Source organism: Homarus americanus, unplaced genomic scaffold, assembly GCF_018991925.1.
Source record: "Homarus americanus isolate GMGI-L3 unplaced genomic scaffold, GMGI_Hamer_2.0 scaffold32871, whole genome shotgun sequence".
Classification (NCBI taxonomy): domain Eukaryota; kingdom Metazoa; phylum Arthropoda; class Malacostraca; order Decapoda; family Nephropidae; genus Homarus; species Homarus americanus.
Window position 1 is genome coordinate 2,567,990 of NW_024748870.1, and position 26,994 is coordinate 2,594,983.

The following is a 26,994-nucleotide window of genomic DNA, read 5'->3' on the forward strand; positions in this document are numbered from 1 at the left end:
ACCCATCAGTTGTATACCTAACCTAATTTAACTGACCCTGACGTAACCTACTCTTACCTGTGCGCGAAGCAGGTGACCCGTCAAACCCGGCTCAATAGCCACTCTCTTATCTTTTCAAAATGTACTTGCTGTATTCAATTAAACATCTGTCCACCCCCAACTAAACTAGTAAAATTAAGATCAGGTTAATGAGAACTAAAACTCTACGTATTATTATCCTAACTTTGAATTGTTTACTTGAGACACTGTATAACCAGTTCCACAAAAGTTACCAGCACAAAAACCCAAAAAATCATGACGCAGCAACACATTGGCTACACTGCACTAGACTTCAGGCAGCTGGGCATGAAGTTGGAGGAAGTGGAAGAATTTACTGACCAAACAAATCTACTTGATCCATCACCTTCCACTTTGTATGAGATATTACTGATTTTGTGTGTCCTTAACTCCACCGCTACAGATCATAGTGTGTGTGTGTGTGTGTGTGTGTGTGTGTGTGTGTGTGTGTGTGTGTGTGTGTGTGTGTGTGTGCGTGTGTGGCAGTGATTTCTGTATGGTGACAAACCTTTAATTATTTCTACTACTGTATTTTTCCATTATTGATTCATTGAAGCAGATAAGTCTAGATTACTGAATTTGGTAACTTGTAATCCTAACCTAACCAATATATACATACCTGGTATAAACTAATAATGTATACCTGTACAGTACAATATACAGTACAAAAACACACATTTGTGATAAACTTATGAATCAATTTATTTAGAAAATTTAAATGCCATCGGCCAAAGAGTAATCATTTTCAAATCACCTGCATATTACAGGTGAGGAATGTATATTATATAACAGCAATACATAATTATGGTTGTAATATATGAAGTATCACAATAACATAAAACAAACTAAATACTGAACCATAAAATATATCTTTAATTAGTTTTATTTAATTGTTCTCGCCTTTAGATGCCCCGAGTGACTCCACCAACCTGAATTTAATTAACAGTTATATAACCAGTATATAACAGGCTCTATAATCACGTATATTAATAAATTACGAGGCCAGATGTTAATAAAATATTGTAAATACTGAGAGTGAGTTAGTGTAGTGTGAGAATTATTTAAGACATCCTCCCTGGTGAGCCAGCTGTCAAAACACCCACTCAACACCACTCTTTTTACTCTTTCCACACGATTTAAAACTTAAATTTTGCTTGATTCATAAGACTAAGCCTATAAGCCAGATAAGGCGAGGGTTGTCATGACGTTTATGTAAAATGACAGACAAAGGGGTGAAAATATGTCAAGAATTAGTGAGGTTTGAATTTGGCGCCGTGAGGTCCAAGATGGCGGCGGCGCGGGCAGCCAGCGCCGCCCTCACCTCTCACACTCACCGTTTCTTCCTCCTTTTCCATCCCCGTGGGCATCTGCGGCACAGTCCTGTTGATTGCATTAAATTCCGCATAGTCAGGGATATCCTCTTGCATATACACAGGGATAGGTTTAGAGGCGTCTAGCTGCCTCGCGCGAAACTTGCTCATTTTGGCAGCACAAATATTAGCAAGCCCGCATCACAACAAAACATTTCGTTATTCACTTCACGGGGGGCCGAGTGGGCCACAGCCCACCGCAAAATATGGGGGGCACCAACTAGGAAGTGCCCATTTTGCTTATTTTCTCTTTCTAACACACACAAAGAATTATTTTGAGAAAAAAACACTGATTCAGGTGCTTGGGAACCGCAGTACAATCATGGCGGTTCTTCACACCACGCTCCGCGCCACTACCGCCCCAGCGCCACCCCTCGGCACACACCACAACTAATGGCCAACATTCTTCACCGTACTATTATATACCACCCTCACCCACCACATTCATCACTAAATCAACATCGTTCACACATATTTTAGGTATAAGCCTGGTCATGTACATAAGAGAATGAATAAACTGTTTTTCAGTATAAATGTATCAATAATACGCTGCTCAACTTAACTTCACTCTATTCTCTTCCCTCAAGGATAGTCACTAGATTTGGTATAATAATTTTTCCTATAACTAATCAATCATATAACAACATCTTTGAGAATGTTTAATAACTTAATGATGAGTCTACAGTACATATATTACCTGAAAAGTTAATCAAGAGCTTCTCAATACTTGTGTCTACAGTTTAAATAGTACCACACCCACTAGTGTATTCATGAAAACTGTACTCTGAATTTGTTAAGTTAAAAGAATGATCAATAAAAGACCCTGTATAATAAAAATTAGACCACAAAACATATTATATTAACGCTGCTACAGGTACAGTTGAAACCTCTGGCGGTATCTGGCAGTCACGGCTCCTAGTTTCCATGGGTCAAGGTATTTGCCGGTATAAGTCAGAATATATATATGTATTTTTCCTAACCTGAAATTATCATTCCGATAATTAAAAATATAAAAATATATATATAAATTAATTATAAAATCAAAATTATATTAAATAGCTAATATTTGTTGATTATTTAACACATAAAATTCATAAAATTTGATAATATTTACTCAGATTTTGTGCGGCTAAGAGAAGCTGGCAGACTCCCTTTCAGCTGCCTTATACGATGATCACTTAAAATGGTGTATGAAGTTTCTCGTCTAAATAACCAATTAAAACGAAGTAAAACACCTTATAAACCCAACAAGAGAATTTTCTGGATACAATACACGATACACAGATAGATGAGTCATTCAAGATTGTTAGTAAAAATGAGTGAACGTTTATGTAATTATCGATTGTAGTGCTTCACATCCCAAGTCAGTGTTGAAGGTCTACATTGCCCGTCTTTACAAATTCATCATAATTTTTTATCGCCACTTTTCACTGATGAATAAGTTGCATAAACTCTACGTTATTTATATTTTTTTGTAGAGGAAAATTAATGGATAGATTAGATAAGATTACAATGAAATATAACCATTAAAACAACTTTGATTGCATAACAAAGTGCCTCTAATAGTGCCCACCATTATATATGTAATTTATATATCCTTCTAAAAATTCAAGTCTCTTAAATTACACCATCGTTACCTTTAGTGGTAATTTTACAATAAGGTTTGGGGAAATAATACGCAAATGCATCTTATCCTTGGCAGCTTTTCTGCCTGCCTTTGTATGACGATTTCTTACTTAATTGTAATATCTGCCTAACTTAGATAATGAAGACAAGATATACATTATTTTATATAAATTAAATTGTATAACTTAACCTTATATAGCATTAGTATATTTAACGCATTTAGTGTGAAGTAAATTAGGAATACAAAATAAATTTTATTTATGCAATCGATACCTCAAGGTTTAGGCCATTGACTTACGTCCTTCTTGCTTACGACAGACAGAGACGAACTGAATTGGGATTTTGTTGTAGTGTTTCATTCCCAGACAATGTGGAGTTGTTCATATTTAGGGCAGTGTAATGTTTTTCTCATCCATAAGTTTATTTTATATATACCATATACCTGTAAATCATTGGACTTTCATATGCAATAGTGTACAGTACACGGGACATACTGTACAGTAGTACTCAGTATACAGTACACACATCCATTATCCCACTTCAGCGTAAGAAAACTGAACCCAAACTGACTAATATTCACACATCATGTTTTTCCCATCTCTTTGTTTACTCACTCTTCTGTATAAGTAAATATTCGCCAGATCTGTCACCCCCTCCCACGGTAGGTCAGCGGGTTTTACTGAAGACCTGACCACAGTAGCATGGATTCTCGAAGATATTTCCCTTAAGTGAAATTATAACAACGTATCTGACTGGTTCCTTTAGGTACTTAGACTACCCTAACTAAATTCATCCTCCCATACCTATAATCAGTGCAAAATAACAATGACATCTTTGAGAATTTGGACTGAGTTGTTCGATGATACCGTTCATATTGTATAACTATTGCAATAAACCATCTTGCAACTTCATCTGTATTCCTAATTTAGATTTACCTAATTTCATCCTTTGGTCTATTGCACATAAAACAATTCTCACACAAGATAGAGTTGCACCTAGTATATAATTATCAATCACATATATTTAATTGAATAAGGTGAGGAAGCGTAGTAATGCATAGTAACACCAAAACCAACAGCTCTTTCTTGATTGATTGCGATTTGCTTGTCGTCAATGCAGCTAAGTTGATTGTTGTGTTTGTTGTAATTGTTGTAGGTGAAGCAGGAAACAACAAAAGAATGAAGTTCCTATTTCTTAGGGGGAAACTATATCAAATACTTTAAACACACATCTGCGTTCTTATAATGTGTACGCAAATGTAGATTATACATTCGTTAAAATATTTAGTTATTTAATTTTGTATTTCTATATTGATTTTATTAATGTAATTCTGTTTATGGTATTTATATATATTTATTTTATTATTCACATATACATATACATACTGTATACTAGACTTAAACAACATAAATATAGTGTTAGGACAGGCCAGGAATCCAATGCTCTGTTTGTTCATCTGAGGGATAATAAGCATTGCATTGACTGGGATAATGCCTCCTCAATATTACCTTGTAATTCAATTGACAGTAGGAACATTATAGAATCTAGTCTCATTAAACATACCGTAGCAGTCAACATGAATTTGAGTAATGGCATGTACAAACTGGACCATTTTGTAATTAAGAAGATTTGTAACCAGGTGAGAAGGTTGGGTCACCTTACCCTCTGACCTGACTACCGACCGTTGCGGTGCTATTTAAAGATTAGTAGGGTCATTACCTAATACCTGACCATTGTGGACCTGGTCTCACCCTCCTCTGTATATATACACCTGTTTTGTACTCCTCCTTAGTCTGTACTCACCCCTGAAGATGTGAATTACACGAAAGCGCTTGAGAACTTCGTGTTTTCTTCTTTCCTTGTGGTTATCAGCATATATATATATACATACAGGTGGTAGTAGGCAGCTACCAAACAGGGAGGTACTACCGCCTGGGAAGATATTGGAAGCATAATGTGTTGTCTAATGGTAGACTCTGCTGCCATATGTGACCAAGTCCCAGGTTGATGATCTGACTTTCTGCCTCATTTACACACAATTGCAGGGTCTCAATTGTTTCTCTTACTTTGACAACACAGCAATATACTGTACATCATTTCTCATTCGTGATTTTTTTTAATTTTTGTATTTATTTGTGGCTTTTTATTAATTCTATTAATATTATTATCTTTATTATTATCATCATCATCACCATCATTATTATTAATATTATATTTTCGCCCCCCAGGTCTTGATGTGGGTCATTAAAAATGACCTGTGCCACGGTGGGCTAATGCCAGTAAAACAAATTATTTATGCAATTTTGTATAAACACGGTATTTACATATTTACACTAATAATACCTAATATTACACATTAGATGACATAGATTTATACATTATCTTTATTTTAAGCCTTAGACTTTTTAAAATTCTTCATGCTTCAGAATATTTAGGCATTAATTAAAGAAAATGACCAAAACTAATGAAAGGGGGATACGAGACTCCTGTATCCCTCCTACAATACCCCGCCGTGACCCCTGACCCTCCCTGACTGACCTATCCTGACCTAATAAACTGAGAGAATATTAAACGGATGCCAGAATACGTTACATGTTTAGTTATAAGTGAAAATTAAGTAATTACCCTTGGTGACTGTCTCTCTGTCATCTCAAAAATCATTTGCTCTCAGCGATCATCGTATGGGGAAGTCATGAGCCCAGCCAAAGCGCCAAGCAGGAGTCACCAGGTCATGTTATGAGTCATTGAACTGCGGAGTCACCAATCACGAGTCACCAGTCATGAGTCAGCTGCTATGAGTCACCAGTCACGTGTTATGAGTCACGAGTCATGAGTCACCAATCACGAGTCACCAGTCAGGGGTCACCAATCACGAGTTACCAGTCATGAGTCAGCTGCTATGAGTCACCAGTCACGTGTTATGAGTCACGAATCATGAGTCACCAATCACGAGTCACCAGTCATGAGTCAGCTATGGAGTCACCAGTCACGTGTTATGAGTCACGAGTCATGAGTCACCAATCACGGAATGGGGTCACCAATCAGAGTACCAGTCATGAGTCAGCTGCTATGAGTCACCAGTCACGTGTTATGAGTCACGAATCATGAGTCACCAATCACGAGTCACCAGTCATGAGTCACCAAACATGAGTCACCAGTCACGAGTCATGGAGTCATGAGTCACTTGATATTTTTTGTTACATTTTAACTCGTTTATTCATTTATTGTGTAAAGAACATTATTTTTCCTTGTTCACTGTTCGATTACTTGATACTAGGAAATGCTTCGTTGAGAGAGAGAGAGAGAGAGATTGCTTCACCTACCAACAACCAGTTTCTAAAGAGAGAGAGAGAGAGAGAGAGAGAGAGAGATTGCTTCACCCTACCAACAAGTTTCTTAAGAGATTGCCACCCTACCAACAACCAGTTTCTTAGAGAGAGAGAGAGAGAGATTGCTTCACCCTACCAACACCAGTTTTCTTAGAGAGAGAGAGAGAGAGAGAGAGATTGCTTCACCCTACCAACACCAGTTTCTAGAGAGAGAGACAGAGAGAGAGAGAGAGATTGCTTCACCCTACCAACACCAGTTTCTTAAAGAGAGAGAGAGAGCTTCACCCTACCAACACCAAAGTTTTTAAAGAGAGAGAGAGAGAGAGATTGCTTCACCCTACAACACCAGTTTCTTAAAGAGAGAGACAGAGAGACAGAGAGAGAGAGAGAGAGAGAGGGTTGCTTCACCCTACCAACACCAGTTTCTTAAAGAGAGAGAGAGAGAGAGAGAGATTAGCTACCCTACCAACACCAGTTTCTTAAGAGAGAGAGAGAGCTTCACCCTACCAACAGTTTTAAAGAGAGAGAGAGAGAGAGGTGCTTCACCCTACCAACAACCAGTTTCTTAGAGAGAGAGAGAGAGAGAGAGACATATTGTTCACCTCACACACATCCTCTCACGTCACAATACCGGCCTCTGTTCAATCTCTATAGTCTAGTAACGTGTTTTATATATCTCATTCATTAAATCTATCTATCCGGCATAAAGTCTATCTATCGATCTGTCTGTTTGTCTAGCTGTCTGTCTGTCTGTCTGTCTGTCTGTCTGTCTGTCTATCTGTCTGTCTGTCTGTCTATCTGTCTGTCTGTCTGCCTGTCTATCTATCTGTCTGTCTGCCTGTCTATCTGTCTGTCTGTCTATCTGTCTGTCTGCCTGTCTATCTGTCTATATGTCTATCTATCTATCAATCTGTCTGCCTGTCTATCTGTCTGTCTGTCTGTCTGTCTATCGTAAAATCTACTTCTAATTTACCATACTTTATTTTATTTATCAAACTTATCAATTTTTTTTTACCGCATCATCTATTTATTATAAAGAAAAGTTAAGCTGAGTGTAATGTCAACCACTCTATCAAAGGCTTATGCAGTATACTGTATCCGCACCGCCTTGAAATATTCGCAGTGCATTGTTCCCTTTACTGAACAGCGATACAGATGATATACTTCATTATACAGTCGAGTCTCTGTGTAGTTAAGAGGCCATATTGACACTATCTAGGTGTAAAGTGGTGTGAAAGGTTCCATGAGCGGTGATGATGATGATGACGTAAGTAATAATGATGATGATGATGATGATGACACTGGAGTTGTACCCATATTCAAAAAGGGAGACAGAGCATCAGCGTCAAATTACCGGCCGATCAGTTTGACGTCAGTAGTGGGGAAATTTCTTGAATCAATTATAGCAGATAGCATCCGATTGCATCTAGAGAAAAGCAAATTAATCTACGACTCTCAACATGGGTTTACAAAGGGAAAATCTTGTCTAACAAATCTGCTAACGTTTTTTAGGAAAGTCTTCGAGGTAGTAGATAATGACGAAAATTACCATGTTATTTACTTAGACTTTAGCAAAGCATTTGACAGAGTACCGCATCAGAGGCTTCTGAGAAAAATTAAGGCTCATGGTATCGAGGGGAAGTTTTAAATTGGATAAAATCATGGCTCACCGATAGAACGCAGAGGGTCAGCGTAGATGGTGTTAAATCTGAGTGGGGCCGTGTAACCAGTGGGGTTCCCCAGGGGTCAGTACTAGGCCCACTCTTGTTCATAATCTACATAAACGATCTAGATACTGGGATCAGCAGTGACATAAGCAAGTTTGCGGATGACACCAAAATAGGGCGGCAAATTAATTCAGGGCAGGATGCAAATGCATTACAGGAGGATCTAAATAAACTGTAGGGGTGGTCTGAAAAATGGCAAATGAAATTCAACACCAGCAAGTGCAGCGTACTTAATATTGGAAGAACAAATACTTATAATGTATACAGCCTAAACAATATCAACCTAGAGAAGTCGACTTGTGAAAGAGACCTAGGGGTACTTGTAAGCCCGGACCTACGGCCTAGAAAACAGTGCGTTAATGTTCGAAATAAGGCAAACAGAGTATTGGGTTTTATATCTAGAAGTGTAAGTAACAAGAGTGCAGAGGTCTTATTGCAACTATATCTTGTGCTAGTCAGGCCGCACCTCGATTATGAGGTTCAGTTCTGGTGCCCCTATTATAGAATGGATATAAATTCACTAGAGTCGGTGAAGCGAAGAATGACAAAAATGATTCCGGGACTTAGAAACCTTCCATATGAGGATAGGTTAAAGAAACTTAACTTGCATTCACTAGAAAGACGAAGAGTGCGGGGAGATATGATAGAAGTATTTAAGTGGGTGAAAGGAATCAATAAAGGGGATATAGATAAAGTTCTTATAATATCCGAGCAGGATAGGACTCGGAGCAACGGATTCAAGTTGGATAAGTTTAGGTCTAGGAGGGAGATAGGAAGAAACTGGTTTACAAATAGGGTGGTGGACGAGTGGAACAAGCTTAGCAACTTTGTAGTAAGTGCTGGAACTCTGGAAAGTTTCAAAAGGAGGCTAGATAGATTCATGGATGATAGAGAGTGGTAGTAACTCTCGACAGGAGCTGCCATGCACAGGCCAACCGGCCTATTGCAGACTCCTTATTTTCTTATGTTCTTTTGATGGTGGTGGTAACGGGTAATTGTCCTTCCTAAGTAAACAAGAAAAATTAAACTGAGTGTATCACCTGATGATAAGACACCCCAACATCTTTCATTTGATCAATAAACACCCTAACCAAACCAAACCTAACCTAACCTAACCAAACCAAATCAAACCAAAGCAAACCAAACCTAACCTAACCTCAACCTAACCTAACCAAACCAAACCAAACCCAACCAAACCCAACCAAACCCCAGATAGTCTTAGGGTGTCTAATCATCAGGTGAAATAAGGTGAGGGTGTCTAAACTGCAGGTGATTAGACTGCAGAATTTTGTAGGTGATGTTGAGTGAGGTGACGGAGATCCTATAGGAATTTGCTGGGCTGGACTCAGAGCGTAGGACCGCCTCTCTAGCTCTTAGTGGTCCAGAGAGGGAGAGAGGGAGAGTGGGAGGGAGGGAGAAGGAAGGGAGAGAGAGGGATGAGGAGGGTAGAGAAAATGGGAGGAAAGGAAGGGATATAGGGGGAAGGGAGAGAGAATGGCAGAAAAGGGAGGGAGGGAGAGTGGAAGGGAGAGAGGAGGGAAGAATAGCAACATCAATATCACCACCACCACCACCACCACCACCAATAACAACAACAACAACAACAACAACAACTACTACAACAACAACAACAACAACAACAACAACAACAACAACAACTACTACAACAACTACAACAACAACAACAACAACAACAACAAAAACAACAACAACTACAACAACAACAACAACAACTACTACAACAACAACAACAACAACAACAACAACAACAACTACAACAACAACAACAACAACAACAACAACAACAACAACAACTACAACAACAACAACAACAACAACAACAACTACTACAGCTATACATTATACATTCCTTCATTATAATCCTGTAAACAAAAAAAGATTTCCCTCTTAATAAATAATCCACTTCTTGACTACTTCGTCTCTCTAATACTCTCTCTCTTTCTCTCTCTCTCTAATCTCTCTCTCTCTCTCTCTGTCTCTCTCAATACACTCGACACTCTTTAACACTCACATCATCTCAAGTCAAATATTAATATGAAGTTCTTATTAGTTACCCAAAGATCCCGGGATGGAAACAACTCAAAGATGGAAAAACCAAAACTGCTTTACATTCTGGGGGAAGGAGTGAGTGAGGGACCACTAGTTTATATCACCGGATGGTTAAAAACGCTAACCTAACCTAACCCTAACGTAAAACTAACCTAACCTAACGTAATCCTAACGTAATCCTAACGCTACCCTAACCTACCCTGAAGCGAACCTAACTCAAACCTAACCTAACCCTAACGTAAAACTAACCTAACCTAACGTAATCCTAACGCTACCCTAACCTACCCTGAAGCGAACCTAACCTAACCTAACTCAAACCTAACCTAACCCTAACGTAAAACTAACCTAACCTAACGTAATCCTAACGCTAACCTAACCTACCCTGAAGCGAACCTAACCTAACCTAACTCAAACCTAACCTAACCCTAACGTAAAACTAACCTAACCTAACGTAATCCTAACGCTAACCTAACCTAACCTAACGCTAACCTAACCTAACCTATCCAAACCAAACTCTAACCTAACCAAACCCTACCCTAACCTAACGCTAACCTACCCTAACCAAACCTAACCTAACTTAACCAAACTCAAACCTAACCTAACCAAACCCTAACCTACCTAACCTAACCTAACCAAACCTCCTAAATATGGCTATAAAGTATAATATTTAATAATTAAGTGACCTATAAATTGTAGGGTGTCTATTCTTCATATGATCCGCCGTGTGAGCTGGTGTAAGCCGTTGTGGTAAATCCTTCAGTTTATCAACGGAAACGCCACTATGAACCACACCGCGCCACTATGAACCACACATCGCCACTATGAACCACACAGCGCCACTATGAACCACGCCGCTCCACTATGAACCACACAGCGCCACTATATGAACCACACATTGCCACTATGAACCACACCGCGCCACTATGAACCACACACCACTATCGCCACACTATCGCCACTATGAACCACACGGCCACTATGAACCACACAGCGCCACTTATATGAACCACACATCGCCACTATGAACCACACAGCGCCACTATATGAATGAACCACACATCGCCACTATGAACCACACAGCGCCACTATATGAACCACACAGCGCCACTATGAACCACACCGCACCACTATATGAACCACACAGCGCCACTATGAACCACACAGCGCCACCTATATGAACACACAGCGCCACCATATGAACCACACAGTCACTATGAACCACACCGCGCCACTATGAACCACACCGCGCCACCATGAACCACACAGCGCCACTATGAACACACATCGCCATTTATGAACCACACAGCGCCACTATGAACCACACAGCGCCACTATATGAACCACACATCGCCACTATGAACCACACAGCGCCACTATGAACCACACAGCGCCACTATGAACCACAGCGACAGTTTGTTACCCAACCTCCCCCTCCTGCTACTCCACCTCCACCTCCTACTCCACCTCCACCACCTCCTCCTCCACCTCCACCTCCAAGTTATTCATTTCCACTCGCTTCATTTTTGTGCCTCTGTAAGGTGTTAATATCTGTCTGTCTATCTAGCTTTTTTTTTTAGCCCATAAACCAAACCAAACAAATGAACTAATAACACGTATCCCGTTTTCGGAGTTCATATCCTCGAGGCACACGCTTCGAGTGGTAACGTCTCGAGGGGAAGGTAAGTAGATGATATGTAATGATATATCTACATACAGTCTTGTTGGTGTTTCAATTATGAGAAAAAATATATAAGTAACCATGTATAGATGTATAAGTGAGGATATGTTACAGCAGTACAAGAGAGAGAGAAGTATAACGGATATTACAGCAGGATACAGTCGTGGTAAGGTCTGTATTGTTGTGGTGACTGGCGCTGTGATCTGTGGTGAGCGAGCGAGAGGAAGCTGAACAGATGGATGTGTGTGTGTCTGTGTGTGTGTGTGTGGGTGTGTGTGTGTGTGTGTGTGTGTGTGTGTGTGTGTACGTCAGTCAAGCGTTGTAACATGTAACTGGTGGTGGGTTGAAATATGTGTGTTTTTGTGTCGTGTGAGTGAGTGAGTATGCGTGGGTGAGAGTCGATAGGGTTATGTTAGGTTGGGTTAGGTTATCTTAAGTTAGGTTAATATAGGTTATGTAATCTGGAAGGTACCTAACCTAACCTAACCAAACCCTCCCTTCTCCTTCACTCCCACTCCACTTCCGGACAGCATTGGGCGTACAGGTATTCCAAGGGCACGTTGATCGCTTTGTAGAATAATAGTCACCGATTCTTATGATTTGTGTTGCCTTGAACTGCTAGTAACAGACATCACAGGGTCTAGATGTTGGTTATTGTAATGGCCACAATAGCATAACTAACATCTTACTTAACCAATTACAATATCTAAAAGCTTAAACGCCGATTGGTCTAGATATTCATCCTCTTTCCACTAGCCTCGTAACTATCTTGAACTATCAATTAAATCATCGTAGTCATTATTGATATTTTTCATCTTTTGAAGTAATAATATCCTTTGTAATTTCAGAGAATATATAATTACTTTAATACTCTATAAAGATGCGTTATTCTGAAACTTAACTATGTATTACTGAGAAGTATTTTCAAGTGTAAATAAAAGGAAATTTAATTCACGTCAACAATTTTTCTTCCCGGAGATGTCCAGACTAACCTAATTCACTATCTCGTCTTTCTTCTTGCTTCTTCCTTCCTCCTCTCTCTCGCCTTTCTCCCGTCTCTATCTTTCCTAACTGTCTCTGTTTTTCTATCACCCTCTCTCACTTAAGTTCATCACACACACACTAGGTCCCTCATCCTTCACCTTCACACTAGTTAACCCAAGTTCAGTATTATTAAAATCATACTTTTAGCAGCTAGGAGGAGGGAAGGAAGGAAGGAAGGAAGGAAGGAGGGAGGGAAGGAAGGAAGGAAGGAAGGAAGGAAGGGAGGGAGGGAGGGAGGGAGATAGCGCAGTGCCAAAACGCTCGACGTAGTTGTTGTTGAAGCCTAGTCATATTTGTTATTGCATTAACGCCAATCTTACCCTATATATCTTTATAATTGTTTCAAAATACACGTTGATGATTAGCTGCCCTTAAAAAAAAAACATCATAATTAAGACTAACATACAAGGGATATATTTGTGAGATTATGTTCAGTAACTCAACATTCATTACGCAGCGTGTTAAATAGGTACCTTTAACTCCTAATCTATCTTAACATTTACTTCTTATTTCCTAAATTTATTCCATATTTAAGATTTTTATATTATATCTATCGTAGTAGTGTGAAATAAGTATTTTTTGTATTATAGAGTAAATTAGTGGAATATTTTACTCTTAAAAGTAGTGATTCGGCAAAAGTAAAATAAACATAAAAGTTGTTAGTTAGTAAATTATAAATAGAAAACTAATAACACTGAAAATATTTGTGTTAATCTATTGTGTAGATATTTCGTTAAGCGGTGAATGTAAGTTATATTATTACATACTAGGAAAACCATTATAGAGACAAAGGTGCGGCTGTTCTTACCATTATATACGAAAAAATAAAACACCAACAAATGAAACGATATAGATAAACAATAATATAAGTATAGCTCTTTCATATAATTGCTTTGTCGGTATTAAAAGTTATATTAAAAAAAGATAGCAAGAACGAAGAAAAGCCTAGAGAGTATTTCATTTTGCTATCATTTATCTACTCTTATTATTCCTCTTCTTACTTTCTCCTGTTCACTGCTTCTGTAATTAACTCTTCAGTGCTAAATACATTAACTAGATTAGAAAGAAACTGTAGAAAATATAATGAAAGGCGTCAAATCAGGATCTTTAGTTGTGGATATTCCGTCATGTACTTGGTGACCTTCACGATGGCAGGCTGCCTCTTGTTGCGTCACTCTCCATCCTCATACGAGTGACGTCACACCTCCACCCTCATACTTATGACGTTACACCTCAAGCCTCATACTAGTGACGCACCCCTCGTACTAGTCACGTCATCACCAAGGTTACACCGTGACGTTACTAACACCAAGCTTACAACATGACGTCTTAACAAACCTACTTCAGTGACGTCACCACCAAGGTTACACCATGATAGGTTGCAGCTAAACCTTTCATTAAATCTCAGTAATAGACAACAGAACAACGGCCATAAATTAAATGTAAATACAATCTCATTTTCTGTGACACTTATCATTAACGATATTGCTCAAGCGTTTCATTTTTGTTTTATTTTCTTTATAAGATAATATAATTTATGTCATTAACTAAAAATATTACGAGACACTTGAAAAACAACTCAGACGGGTGAGTTTTGCAGACAATGATGAGTTATTTAAGCATTGTGTTGAGTGTGTGTGTGTGTGTGTGTGTTTTAGATAAGATGAGTTTACACGTTTAATAAAATCAGACATTAAATAGTTTCCAAAGACAATTGCACTGTGATATTTTTTCTTACAATATATAATAATAATAGCTATTCCGTCGCCCAATGAACTAGTAGCCTAAAGAGGAAGGAGTTTGTCATTCGTCTACTAACTCTACTTCATCCGGCACACATCCGACACACACACACGTGACATCACCTACAGGAAATTAAATATACTTTGTTGATGTTATAAGAAAGATAATAGTGTCACTTACAACAGCTCCGTCAAAACAGTGTCAAGGTGTCAGGAGTGTGTCATCTAATCAAGACTAAGATAACCTAACCTAACCTGTCATGAAAGCCTGTGTGTTGGACCTGTTCATGATGAAGTTAGTGTTGTAGCTTCGCCGTCTACCACACATTCAAGAGTCAGCGCCACACTACACTTGACAGTCACATCTGCTGAGTTAGGTACCTATTCACAGCTGGGATGGACTGGAGCTAACCCAACCCCAACACCCGCCCTCTCCCTCCCCACCCACCCAAGCGCGAACCAGCGACTCTTAGGGTAGGAGTCAAGCACTATACCCACTAAATCACCGCATCCATTACTGTTGTGTTATAAAGTAATAATAATCCTGACACCTACAGAGTTTTAAAGTTGATCATCTCACTCTACACTGTGTTAACCAATCAGAGAGAGAGAGAGAGAGAGCCTCCCACTTCTACCCCAGTGACTAACTGTCCATTTCATGCACTCAACCCTTCTCCCCTCACACCATAGGAAAGACCCTCTACCTCAATATAGGTCATCTGTTGCAAAGACTTAATTAATACGATAATAACACACCTTTCCCTCCCCCCCAAATAGTATAGGTAGTAATGAAGTACACCTTTATTACTTACACCTGAGGGAACCATCTTATGAACAGAGGAGTGTCGTAATCTTATCGTTATCACCTCTTTGACAATGTAACCGAGTGATATCAGATAAAACATTCAGTTGTGCAGTAGCAGACAGAAAAGTGTACAATTTACGTGCGTGGTGATGTGTTGGTGTTACTTACTGCGTTACAAAGTGTGTGTGTGTGTGTGTTAGACAGGTGTATAATAGCGGAGACGTGTTACTAATCTTTACCAATCGTGACAAGAGCAAAAATCAAGTCATTGTTGGGATGGTGACGTTTTTCAGCTGGTTACACTGTGTCAGCCTCAACTACTCGTCACCATCAACACAGTGTGACGGCAGCGAACAGTGAACAGGAGGTAGCGAACAGTGAACAGGAGGCAGCGGACAGTGAACAGGAGGTAGCGAACAGTGAACAGGAGGTAGCGAACAGTGAACAGGAGGCAGCGGACAGTGAACAGGAGGTAGCGAACAGTGAACAGGAGGCAGCGGACAGTGAACAGGAGGTAGCGAACAGTGAACAGGAGGTGGGGACGGTGAACAGGAGGTAGCGGACAGTGAACAGGAGGTAGCGGACAGTGAACAGGAGGTAGCGAACAGTGAACAGGAGGCAGCGGACAGTGAACAGGAGGTAGCGAACAGTGAACAGGAGGCAGCGGACAGTGAACAGGAGGTAGCGAACAGTGAACAGGAGGCAGCGGACAGTGAACAGGAGGTAGCGAACAGTGAACAGGAGGCAGCAAACACCTCGACTCTGTTATAGCAAAACACCTTTGACCCTTTGAAGTCATATCTGGCCCACGTCAACACCACAAATACAGTGACCTCAAAACTACAGTGGCGTCAAAACCACCGTGACGTCGAAATCACATTGACGTCAAAATCAACGACGTCAAAACCACAGTGGCGTAAATATCAGTGACGTCAAAACCACATTGACGTCAAAATCAGTGACGTCAAAACCACTGTGACGTCGAAATCACATTGATGTCAAACCCAGAGCTACAATGAGATCCACATCGCCACATTGACGTGATCACAACAGCCGCAATGAGGGCGTGCAAGGTAAGAGAGAGAGAGAGAGAGAGAGAGAGAGAGAGAGAGAGAGAGAGAGAGAGAGTTGTTAGTAATGATGTTGTAAGTAGCTGTTAATGATGGTGTTGAAAGTGCCCCTCCTCCTCCTCACCTCTCCCCCCCCCTTCTCCTCCTAGTCAGACAGCATCTTCCCCAACACAATAATTGTATGTATCTCCCCCAGACGGGCGCCCCGGAAGGAGAGGCGCCGCCCACTCACTGCCCCATCTGCCTGGACGCTTGGGATGCTCAGGAACGGCTGCCGAAGTTCCTCTCGTGTCACCATAGCGTGTGTGTGAGCTGCGTGGACCTCCTGTACCAAGCGGCCCTCACCCAAGCCCCGCCAACGTCCCCCGGGTCACCCCCCACACCCACGTCACCTCTGGGTCGTTTCATGGGTTCCAGGTCGTCCCTAAACGGCGTGTTGGAGCCTGAGGAGCAAGGGGGGTCGTCATGGGTCAAGTGTCCTTTATGTCGTTCCTCTACACTCATTCACGACCCTCATACACTCCAGACTAACTTCTACCTGAGGGGACTTTTGCGAGCACCATCCGTCCCCAGGTGAGTTGAACCACAAGGGACTGACTCTCTCTCTACATCACATGAGCACAACAGGGAGTCAACCAGCCCTCCTCCTATATACCCGAACACCAAACACTTTCACAAACCTAACCTAACCTAACCTAAATTCAACCTGACTAAGTATATAAGCCTCTGTCCTCATTATACTGGGTGTGTGAGGAGCAGAGTGTTCTTGTGTGTGTGTGTGTGTGTGACCCTCCTGACATCTTCTGCTGTCTCACCTTCAGGTTGGTGCTGTGGTGTGATACATGCAGCACCGTGGCGGCCCCCTCGTGTGCTCACCACCACCACCGGCCACTACAAGACAAGATGTGTCTACTTCAGGTACTGCTAACACATGTCGGGATAACCATCGATATAGTTCTGTTGTTCCCAGCACCATTTGTCTGTCTGTCTTTCTGTATATATATGAATTATAAACGTATATTAATGTTTACAAATTGTCTCCTCTTTTTCATTATATAACAATCTCTATTTCAACTATATAATCAATATTCCTTTCTTATATATTTCACGATATTTTTCCAGGATTTTGTAATATTTTATAAACAAGTCCTCGTGAATACTGATCAGATCTCCCACAAGTCAGGACTAAAATATGGAAGGCTATGAGTTTACATTTTTTCTTGAGACACACTGTACTGTATGGTGAGGCTAGAGATGGTGTGGTCAGGGTGGGTCTTTGAGGCTCCTTGATCACCTTCCAGAATCTTACACCATAGCACAGAGGGAGTGACTATACTGACCACCTCTAAAGCACGAGTTCGGTGACCCCTCCCTCCTCCTCCCCAGCAGATTGTACAGAATCAATAACGTGTGGTGATGCATCTTGGCAGGAGGAGCTTGTAGCAGCGGCTGGCGAGGCGTGTGGGTGGGCGTGTGGGCGTGTAGCGGAGTACGAGAGCCAGGTGGAGGTCTATAGGTGGGTTTGTCGGCTGTTGCGCCACGCCCACACGCAGGTACTCACCACTCTCACCCACGTCCAACACCAGCACCGCGCCCTCAATCGCTACAATAAGGAGGTCCTCGCTCTGGTCAGTACTGCACCCTAACACTACAGGTCTTTGTGGACATAACTTAAGGCGGGAAGAAGAGTGATAAACAGTCATAAGTAGAGTGATATATGAGGTACAAAAACGGGAAGTGTGTGTGTACGCTAAGAAACAAATGAAAAACGCACATATTTCACTAGGCCTGTATCGTTATGTATACATTGTGCACATAAGTTATTTACTAGGTTTCTTTTCCAGTAATGTTAGGCTGTGTGGAGGATATATTTTTTTTTATTTCCATGGCGCATGAAAACGAAAAACTTCCTCCAATATATAAGAGTGAGTGTTTCGATAACTTTACCCTGTGTCTTTATTTAGGTGAACCGCGGGGAGGTGTTGCAGGGGTCACAGGAACTTGAGGAGGAAGCCATCAATGGACTCGAGACTGTGGTGCAGGAGGTGAAGGACAAACATGAAGAGAAGATTGCTGACGACGATCCTCTGACGTTGACGGATACTTTCCACTTGTCAGCCAATCACCGGGGCCCCCAGGGGTACCACCGGGCCCTGCTGGTGCTGGAGGCCGACGAAGCTCTCACTCTCTCCATCTACGGTGAGAAAGAACGAGAGAAACGGGATGTAGAAGACACCAATGATGAGGAAAGAGATACAGAGCAAAAGAGGCGTTTCTATTCTCTGCAGGAGAACCGACGTAAGGAGTTTTCACCCAAAGCTAAAATGAAGGTCACGCGTTCTTTCTCCCTGCATGAACCCAGTGACGGGGTGTTGTTGGTCCCGGACAGAGCTGAGAAAGAAACACCGGCAGTCTCACAGCACCTCGTGCAGCCCTCCCCTAGCCGCCCTAAACCAAACACACGTGTCAGAGAAACTAACAACATATATGAACCAGAAGATCCCATCAGCGAGCCGTTCACACAGGTGACCGCCAGCCACAGCTTCACGATGCCTAAAAAGCCTCCTGTCGAAGCACCACCGAGCCGAGACAACAAGCGCGTCGCAAATCCGTCACCAGTAAACTCAAACACGAACCAGACTACTGTTGACGCCAGGGACAGACGTATCGGAGATGGCAATGGCCGTCACCAGAGACGCAACAGACAAGCTGAACCCACACCCAGGGACCATCAGAGGCAGAGGCCCCAACGAAGACGAAAGGGAAAATCAGGTTGTAGTGTTATGTGATTCCCGGTAACGTCTACTTGACCCCCACACCTTACACGGTACACACAGCCTTACATCAGTACTATATGAACTGTCTCTACTGGCTAAATAAACTCACCAAGTCCAACCAGAAAATATAACAGCAAGAGGAAGTAAGTGACTGATGATATCGTTGTCTTATGTCGCTGACCCTCTTGCTTCACCTTCTGTTACTCATGTTATAATGATTTGTGTGAATGTGATACAAAATATAATCAAATATATATATCCCCCAAAATAGGTGAAGTAGAATGTTATCATAAGGCGCCTGAACTTTGGCTTATGTGTTGTAAGTTTATGATAAATAATCAGAAGAATGGCTCGACTTTTTCTCGCCTGCCAGTGTTGGTGACGGATACGATTAGACCTGGACCCCTAACCTAACTTAACCTAACGTAATCCACCCCTAACCTAGCTTAACCTAACCCACCCCTAACCTAAACCACCCCCCCTAACCTAAACCACCCCTAACCTAGACTAACCTAAACCACCCCTAACCTAGACTAACCCTAAAACCACCCCTAACCAAGCTTAACCTAACCCACCCCTAACCAAGCTTAACCTAACCCACCCCTAACCAAGCTTAACCTAATCCACCCCTAACCTAGCTTAACCTAATCCACCCCTAACCTAACTTAATTTACCCCTTACCTAACCTAACCTACCCCACCCAAACTTAACCTCGTCATTATCAACAAAATAATAGTGTAACCTCCATATAAAGAACTTCTCTCTCCATTTAATCCGTTAGATGGAGGGTTTCACATCTAACGGACTCTCGATATAGCGGACTTTCCTCGCCAATTTCACCCTTAATACTATTGGTTGAATTGGGTTAGGTTAGGTTATGTTTAATAACTTCACACATTATTGTTACATAGAGACACTCACTAATCACTATTTCAAACCTTTAACCGAGTTTTCTTTATCTATAATCTATCAGAATTATCAAAAGAAATGTACCTTTATCTAGAGTTACAAACAGCTGATTAGATAATGCATTTACTGTAATAAGAAGGTTTAGTCATTGTACAATAATTATATACTTTGAGTCGAGTTTTAGAATTACCGTACGACATGACTACAGGGTGTCTTATAAAAAAAATGTATACAAACTTCCTTACATTCATAAACAAATAAGGATAATATTGCTGTTGTAAAAAGAAACATTCGTGTGATATCTATGGAAATCCGTCAGGCGTTGTGTTTGCATTTTTTTAGGGGATATCTTTACAAAACACATTAGGTTATGGATCCCCTGACTACCAGAAGTATGATAAATACCTTAAGCCAAATGATTAAAAAAAGTACCGTAGTAGAAATAAGCATCCAATGTCTTTGTTCTTTATCCCTGATCTAAATACCTTAGTCTTTACCATTGTTTGTATATTCGTATTGTCTAGTTACATTGTTGATATACTCGTACGGTCTGTTATGAAACTGTTGGGTTGGTCCTCTAATTATATGTAAGCCTTATAATGTTTGTGTAATGTTCTGTGATTTAGACTACTGATGAAATAAACGGTTAAGTGTCGATGTGAAGTACTTTAATAATGAATGATTTGTGGCATTTAACAGGGAATAGTTTTTGGAGACCTAAAGACTGCAGTTGCCATTTCACAAATAATATGCATCTATGAGAGAAAACCAAGGGGTGACTGAAATAATGTTATTAAGTTATTTCTCCTCAATCTTTTGGTTACGTCTATTTAATCTAAAGACATATTCTTACGGATATCCATGTTTATTCTCCATGGACTCGGTTCCTGGGATTCGACTCTTTTATTATGCAATCGAAAGCGCCAGTTCATTCTTCAACAATCATCCAAACGAAATGAAAGATAAAAACAAAACCAGCTGAGTAAATCCACTAAATGACTCGTGTTTCTAACATAAGGAAGTATCTGGTATGGACAGCAGGCATTATCTATATTGCCTACATACATGCTAAACTGTACACCTACATTGTCTGTACACATGATGAACAATGTACAATACCTTGATTCTGTCTATGCACATGCTGAATCCACCGTCCGCTCAACCACACTGATTTAAGAGTACTGAATGCTACCCTTCTCAAGCTGCCCCCGTGTGTCTCTAAAATCCTAAAATTTGTCGACATTTGAATGGTTTAACTACCAGTGAACAGTTGTACAAACATCCAACAATACTCGTTGCCTAATAACAGTAGTGCATCGTTTAATTCACTTTCCGTTTTCTAATGAGTCAACTCTGGGTAACTGTTTCTTCACTCAGTACTTCCTCGCTTGAAAGTCTTAGCTGTTATTGAACTAAAGAATACGTTTCCGAGTGTTATATTTAGCATCAATGAATTATATATAAATGTTCATATTTTGATCTTATTAAATTCGTTTTGACTCAAAATCATTTCGTGTTTGTTTTATAAAGTAATGTTTATTTTAATAAGTATTATAATAATGCTTCCTTTTAATACAAGCACGAAATAATAAGCCTCTAATACAAATAGCGCCTTTAATACCGTTCATAAAAGAAAAGCATTTGTTCAGGTCAGGCTTTGGGTAAATATCTAGGTAATGGAAGGTTAGGGTAGCTATCCAAGACTATCCTAAGTTAATTCGGCTTATGGTTTCTTACTATTTTTATTCCTATATTATTCTTGTACTTGTTAAAGAAATGTGAATTTGCTTGAGAAATTTCATCTTAGATAATGTTATTCCCTCAAAGTAGGTCAGTTAGGTAATGGATACAGTTGATCCGTTTTCTTTGACGCATAAGTATTCTGGGTGGATAAACTCTTTCATTTCAGGAAGCAAACGTAGATACTGTGTAAAGTTGACTAAGCTAATGAAACCCCATACCGGACGAGGTGGTCTACATAACACCAGTATGGAGGTTAACAGACTCTCTTATCCTAGAGAGAAAATAATACCAATTTAATTCACCGTCATCTTGAAGTGGTTTGATTTAGTACTAAGGATGAAATAATTTCCTTGTTCCCCAATAAACTTACATCCTGTTTGTGGTACTTGTCTTAGGGTGAGCATTAAATTGGGCTCACCATTCAATAAATTTGTGCAAGAGCTCCGCAAGTTTATTAATAAATTGAATACAAATTTACCGTAAAGAAAATTTGAAAATTCTTGGAGTCCAAAAACGTTATCGAGGTAAAATATCGGATGCAAGAAAAATCGGCATAAGTTAAGCTGATTTCCATCACCCACTGACCCTTTCCAGTGTGCAAGCCATTTTGAGGCAAACAAAATATTTATAAGACTATAGAGTTAACCTGAAGTGGTTTAATTTTGTTTTGGGTCCGTATGTGTGACAGGTTGCGTCAAGTAGCCCTGGAATGTTATGCTTTTGACGAGGTTATTGGGCTATCAGTAGTTAAGCGGATGATAGTGGTTACAGGGTAGTTCCTTCACTTCCATGCACTTGAAGAACATGTAAATAATAAATATATAAATAATCCGTAAGATTTAAGACATTAGCCCAGACGGGTATAGGCAAGTTAGGTGGCCTTGGCAGAGGTCGCCGACCCATATCGGGGTGGGGGGGGGGGGAAATCGAACCACAAATATAGAAATGAAGAAAAAACTAAATCAACTAATTGTGAAACAATATATGTATGTTGTGTTGTCAAAGTAAGAGAAACAATTCAGACCCTGCAATTGTGTGTAAATGAGGCAGAAAGTCAGATCATCAACATATGGCAGCAGGGTCTACCATTAGACAACACATTATGCTTCCAATATCTTCCCAGGCGGTAGTACCTCCCTGTTTGGTACCTGCCTATGCCTGTCAATGTTGCAGTGTATTATACGCAAGACACTAAAACACAAGTAAATAATTCGAAGCCATTAATGCTGTAGATGTTTAGAACAATAAACATACCAATAAAAGTACAAATATATATTTCACATTTTGTTTACACATTTAACAGGCAGAAAAAGTTGATAAGTTTGGTGGGATTTTTTCTACCTATAAACAACTGTGAATTAAAAATGATCATCTCAGGTTTTCAGTATTTGTAATATACCCGAATATGATAATTAAAACCCTTACATATAGTTTATTTTATATAATATTATGAAGGGAAGGCAAGAGCTGGGTCAGTGAGGGGACATGAGTCAATGGCGATGAGAAGGGAGGAGGATGACATTGGTGGCAGGGAAAGATGAAGGGAAGAACATTTGGTCTACTGTGAGTTCCGCTCGTTGATCCAGGTGCTAATTTTATTATCAATGTTTCCGACTTTGGTCTTAACATCATTATACATCTCCTGGAAGGTTTTGTTCTTCATAACGTCGGCTTTCTCCTGTAACAACAAAAAAGAACTTTCTGTTATTATCATTTAAATTACACTACTATTTTTAATTATCTAAAATAGAATAAATGTTCAAGTGGACTCTTACATGTGAATATACAGGGTGGAACAAACTGAACTCTTATAAATACAAGGAAACTGAAGCATAAGACAAGTACTTTAAAAAAAATATATTGACATACCTTAATCCAGGACCTGACGGGATTCAAGGAACTAACGAGTGCTTGGATCATTACATTTTCCTTCGCCCACTTGTTCGCAACCGCCACCTATAACACCATAACACTGTATTAATACATTCACCCCTTGTCATTTATTACTCCAGAATTCACCACTTCACCAAACAACACTCAATATAAATCTATCCTTTTATGGCTTAGAGTAACTTAAAACACGAGATGATATATATAACAGAAAATTCCCAAATAACACAACGGCTAGCACCATTATTTACCGTTTTCTTTACATCAGTGGCAACTTCTGTAGGCGTCTTGGTGGGGAATTTTTTGACGAAGTAGTCAGTCATGGGCCGGAATAAATTCTTAAGAGCATTAATGGTCTTGGATCCCGTATACCTGAAAGAGTATTGACTTTATAATGAATACCGAAAAACCTTCCAAAATCACCGAGTTTCAAAGTTTGATAAATATAAGGTAATTATAAGTTAGAAATAATAGTTTACATAAATATTTACTTTGGTTAAGAAGACGATTGTGGGTTATATTTAGTCTATACACAATTACTTATAAGAACTTTTTATAACTGCAAAGGCGTAAAAATAGTTTCCAATCCATATCTTATTAAAATTCTACTAACTAAAGTGGAATCATTGAACAAAAAATAACACGTATATAAGACTGAACCATGGCTGAACAAAGGTTACTATCACTTGAGGTTTGTTCATCAATATAATCAGAACAACTACATTATGGAAGGAAACATTGAGTGATCACCTAAACATCTTCGAGTCAATAACCTTACAACATTCCACAGCAACACTGGAGCATCATAACACTGACTGCAGCATCACAACACTGACTGGAGCATCACAACACTGACTGGAGCATCACAACACTGACTGCAGCATCACAACACTGACTGGAGCATCACAACACTATATAGAAGGAAATAATGCAAATACAGTATCAAAAGTTAACCTGTGAACTTACGTTTCTTCTGGGTTGTTGTTGTTGTCAAGCGGGACAGCGAACACCTGGGCTACCGCCACTACCAGGAGTGCAGCCACGAGGAACCAAGACACACGCATTGTCACCTGTAAGATGAAGAAGAATCATTTAAAGAATTGCATTACACTTCTCAGTATAAAAATAATAATAAATGCGGCGTGGTGTGAAGCTGTGAGACCTATTTGTGATTTATTGAGTACATTAGGTGTTGTCCTTCCATTAAAAGTAAGGGTGAAGGATTTTTTTTACGGGGATTAACCCACCCGGGCACAGGTCACTGATCCACATCGGGGCCTGGGGGGCGAAAATGTAATAATAATTCATAATAAATAAAAATTTAAATAAAAACAAAATAATAATAATGATAATAATAACACTGTAATAGTAATAATACTCACAATAAAGAACCATAAAGAAATAAAACAAAATATCAAAAGTGAGAAACAATATATGTACGTTGTGTTGTCAAAATAAGAGACACAATTGAGACCCTGCAATTGTGTGTATATGAGGCAGAAAGTCAGTTCAGCGACCTGAGACTTGGTCACAATTTGTGAGATGCCATACGGCAGCAGGGTCTACCATTAGAGTGTTGGAATAATCGTGTTACAGGTTTGTTTTTTATCTGTTGAAGTATCAGATGTGTCAACTAGTCACCTCGCTGTGTGGCAGACTAAAATCTCGAGGGTTCAGTTATATAAATACGTAAACAAGACTTGGTGTGGTGATGAAACGGTAATGGTGGATGGAGAGCGGGAGTTGGCAGGGTGGTGGTAGCAGGTAGCCTCACTGAAGCCTTAAGACTTGGTGAGTTAGGGTGGAAGGGGAGGTGGTGGTGGTGTGGTAGGGGAGGTGGTGGTGGTGGTGTGGTAGGGGTGGTGGTAGGACTCGTAGCAACAGATTTAAGTTGGATAAGTTAGGTTTAGGAGGGAGATAGGAAGGAACTGGTGTACAAATAGGGTGGTGGACGAGTGGAACAAGCTTAGCAACTTTGTAGTAAGTGCGGGAACGCTGGAAAGTTTTAAAAGGAGGCTAGATAGATTCATGGATGATAGAGAGTGGTAGTAACTCTCGACAGGAGCTGCCATGCACAGGCCAACCGGCCTATTGCAGACTCCTTATTTTCTTATGTGGTGGTGGTGTGGTAGGGGTGGTGGTGGTGTGGTAGGTGGTGGTGGTGGTGGTAGGGGTGGTGGTGGTGCTGCATTGGTGGTGAGGGGTAGTGGGTGGTGGTGGTGGTGGGGGTGGTGGTGTGGTGTGGTGGTGGTGTGGTGCGGTAGGGGTGGTGGTGTGGTAGGGGTGGTGGTGGTGTGGTAGGGGTGGTGGTGGTGCGGTAGGGGTGGTTCACGGCCAAGGTGAAGGACAGTGGGGTAGCAGTAGGGCGGCCACACAAACAACATAGTATTACATAACCCTGAACCTCTCATGATCACTGATTAAATCTACTGTCTGTACATTTAAGAGCTAATTTTTGCTGACGATTTGTAATAAACTGTTGAAATGAAATCACGAAGAGAGCGACGCATATAACAGGGGCCAGGGGGTCAACAGCCTAGGAAATGGGGAAGGCTGGAAGTGTCTTGTTCACGTTGAAGGAGGAACTATGACCACGGAGAAAAAGCTTCTATAATAAAAGTCTTGGTTTATTAAGTATTGTTATTCACACTCAGTACACGTAAATATCATTGGATATTAAAGTGTGAATGAACAATTACGTTAGATTAGCATTAGGGCGATTAATCTTTAAGTCAAATAAGCTGGGGTGGAGATTCTTCAGGTAATCCCAAATTATCACTAAACGTTCGTAAATGTAACTGCTGATCATTTAAAGTTGTTAACTACATGGACAAAGGTTTAAGAATTCAATTACATGAAGAGAATTTAGTTTTACCACATACAATACTGTACTACAAGACAACTTACGAGTTTAAGTGGAGTAACCGATGTAAGCAGAATATTATCCTCTTCTCCTTGACTGAAGCAAGTGACTGTTACTGCCAGCTCCTCCCGGCCGCTTTATATCTCCTCTCCTGACTCACTTCACCTCCAACCTAATTTTGGCGAGAAGTAATATTAGCGTCCGTGTATACATTTCAATATCGACCTAATGTCATTTCATCAGGAATAACTATAATGAAACTATGATTAACTGAGTATTATTATCATATCCAAG

The 26,994-nt window shown here is 40.2% G+C and overlaps 3 protein-coding genes across 6 annotated transcripts in view; 1 reads left to right on the forward strand and 2 right to left on the reverse strand.

Annotated features, from left to right (window-relative positions):
• Positions 1-1,788, reverse strand: part of LOC121853150 (enhancer of polycomb homolog 1-like) — a 38,718-nt gene extending 36,930 nt beyond the window's left edge. For both annotated transcript variants that reach the window (XM_042347099.1, XM_042347098.1), the window contains exon 1: positions 1,392-1,788. In XM_042347099.1, the coding sequence (XP_042203033.1) occupies positions 1,392-1,538 (147 nt within the window). In that variant the 5' untranslated portion in view covers positions 1,539-1,788. The remainder of the gene's footprint in view (positions 1-1,391) is intronic.
• Positions 1,789-15,532: 13,744 nt separating this feature from the next.
• LOC121853177 lies at positions 15,533-19,642 on the forward strand. 3 transcript variants are annotated; one of them, XM_042347144.1, is made up of 6 exons: positions 15,533-15,983; positions 16,025-16,521; positions 16,715-17,091; positions 17,340-17,436; positions 17,949-18,146; positions 18,483-19,642. In XM_042347144.1, the coding sequence occupies exons 2-6, from the start codon at positions 16,507-16,509 to the stop codon at positions 19,305-19,307; spliced, it is 1,512 nt and encodes a 503-aa protein (XP_042203078.1). In that variant the 5' UTR covers positions 15,533-15,983; positions 16,025-16,506; the 3' UTR covers positions 19,308-19,642. The 3 variants fall into 3 exon arrangements, with proteins under 3 accessions (XP_042203078.1, XP_042203079.1, XP_042203077.1); XM_042347145.1 differs by having other exon boundaries at positions 16,046-16,521; XM_042347143.1 differs by lacking the exon at positions 15,533-15,983 and having other exon boundaries at positions 15,994-16,521.
• A 3,562-nt stretch (positions 19,643-23,204) lies between these two features.
• Positions 23,205-26,874, reverse strand: LOC121853172. The gene is made up of 5 exons (XM_042347139.1): positions 26,745-26,874; positions 24,804-24,907; positions 24,089-24,209; positions 23,817-23,903; positions 23,205-23,625 (listed from the first exon to the last, which is right to left on the reverse strand). The coding sequence occupies exons 2-5, from the start codon at positions 24,899-24,901 to the stop codon at positions 23,506-23,508; spliced, it is 426 nt and encodes a 141-aa protein (XP_042203073.1). The 5' UTR covers positions 24,902-24,907; positions 26,745-26,874; the 3' UTR covers positions 23,205-23,505.
• Between the last annotated feature and the right edge of the window lie 120 nt (positions 26,875-26,994).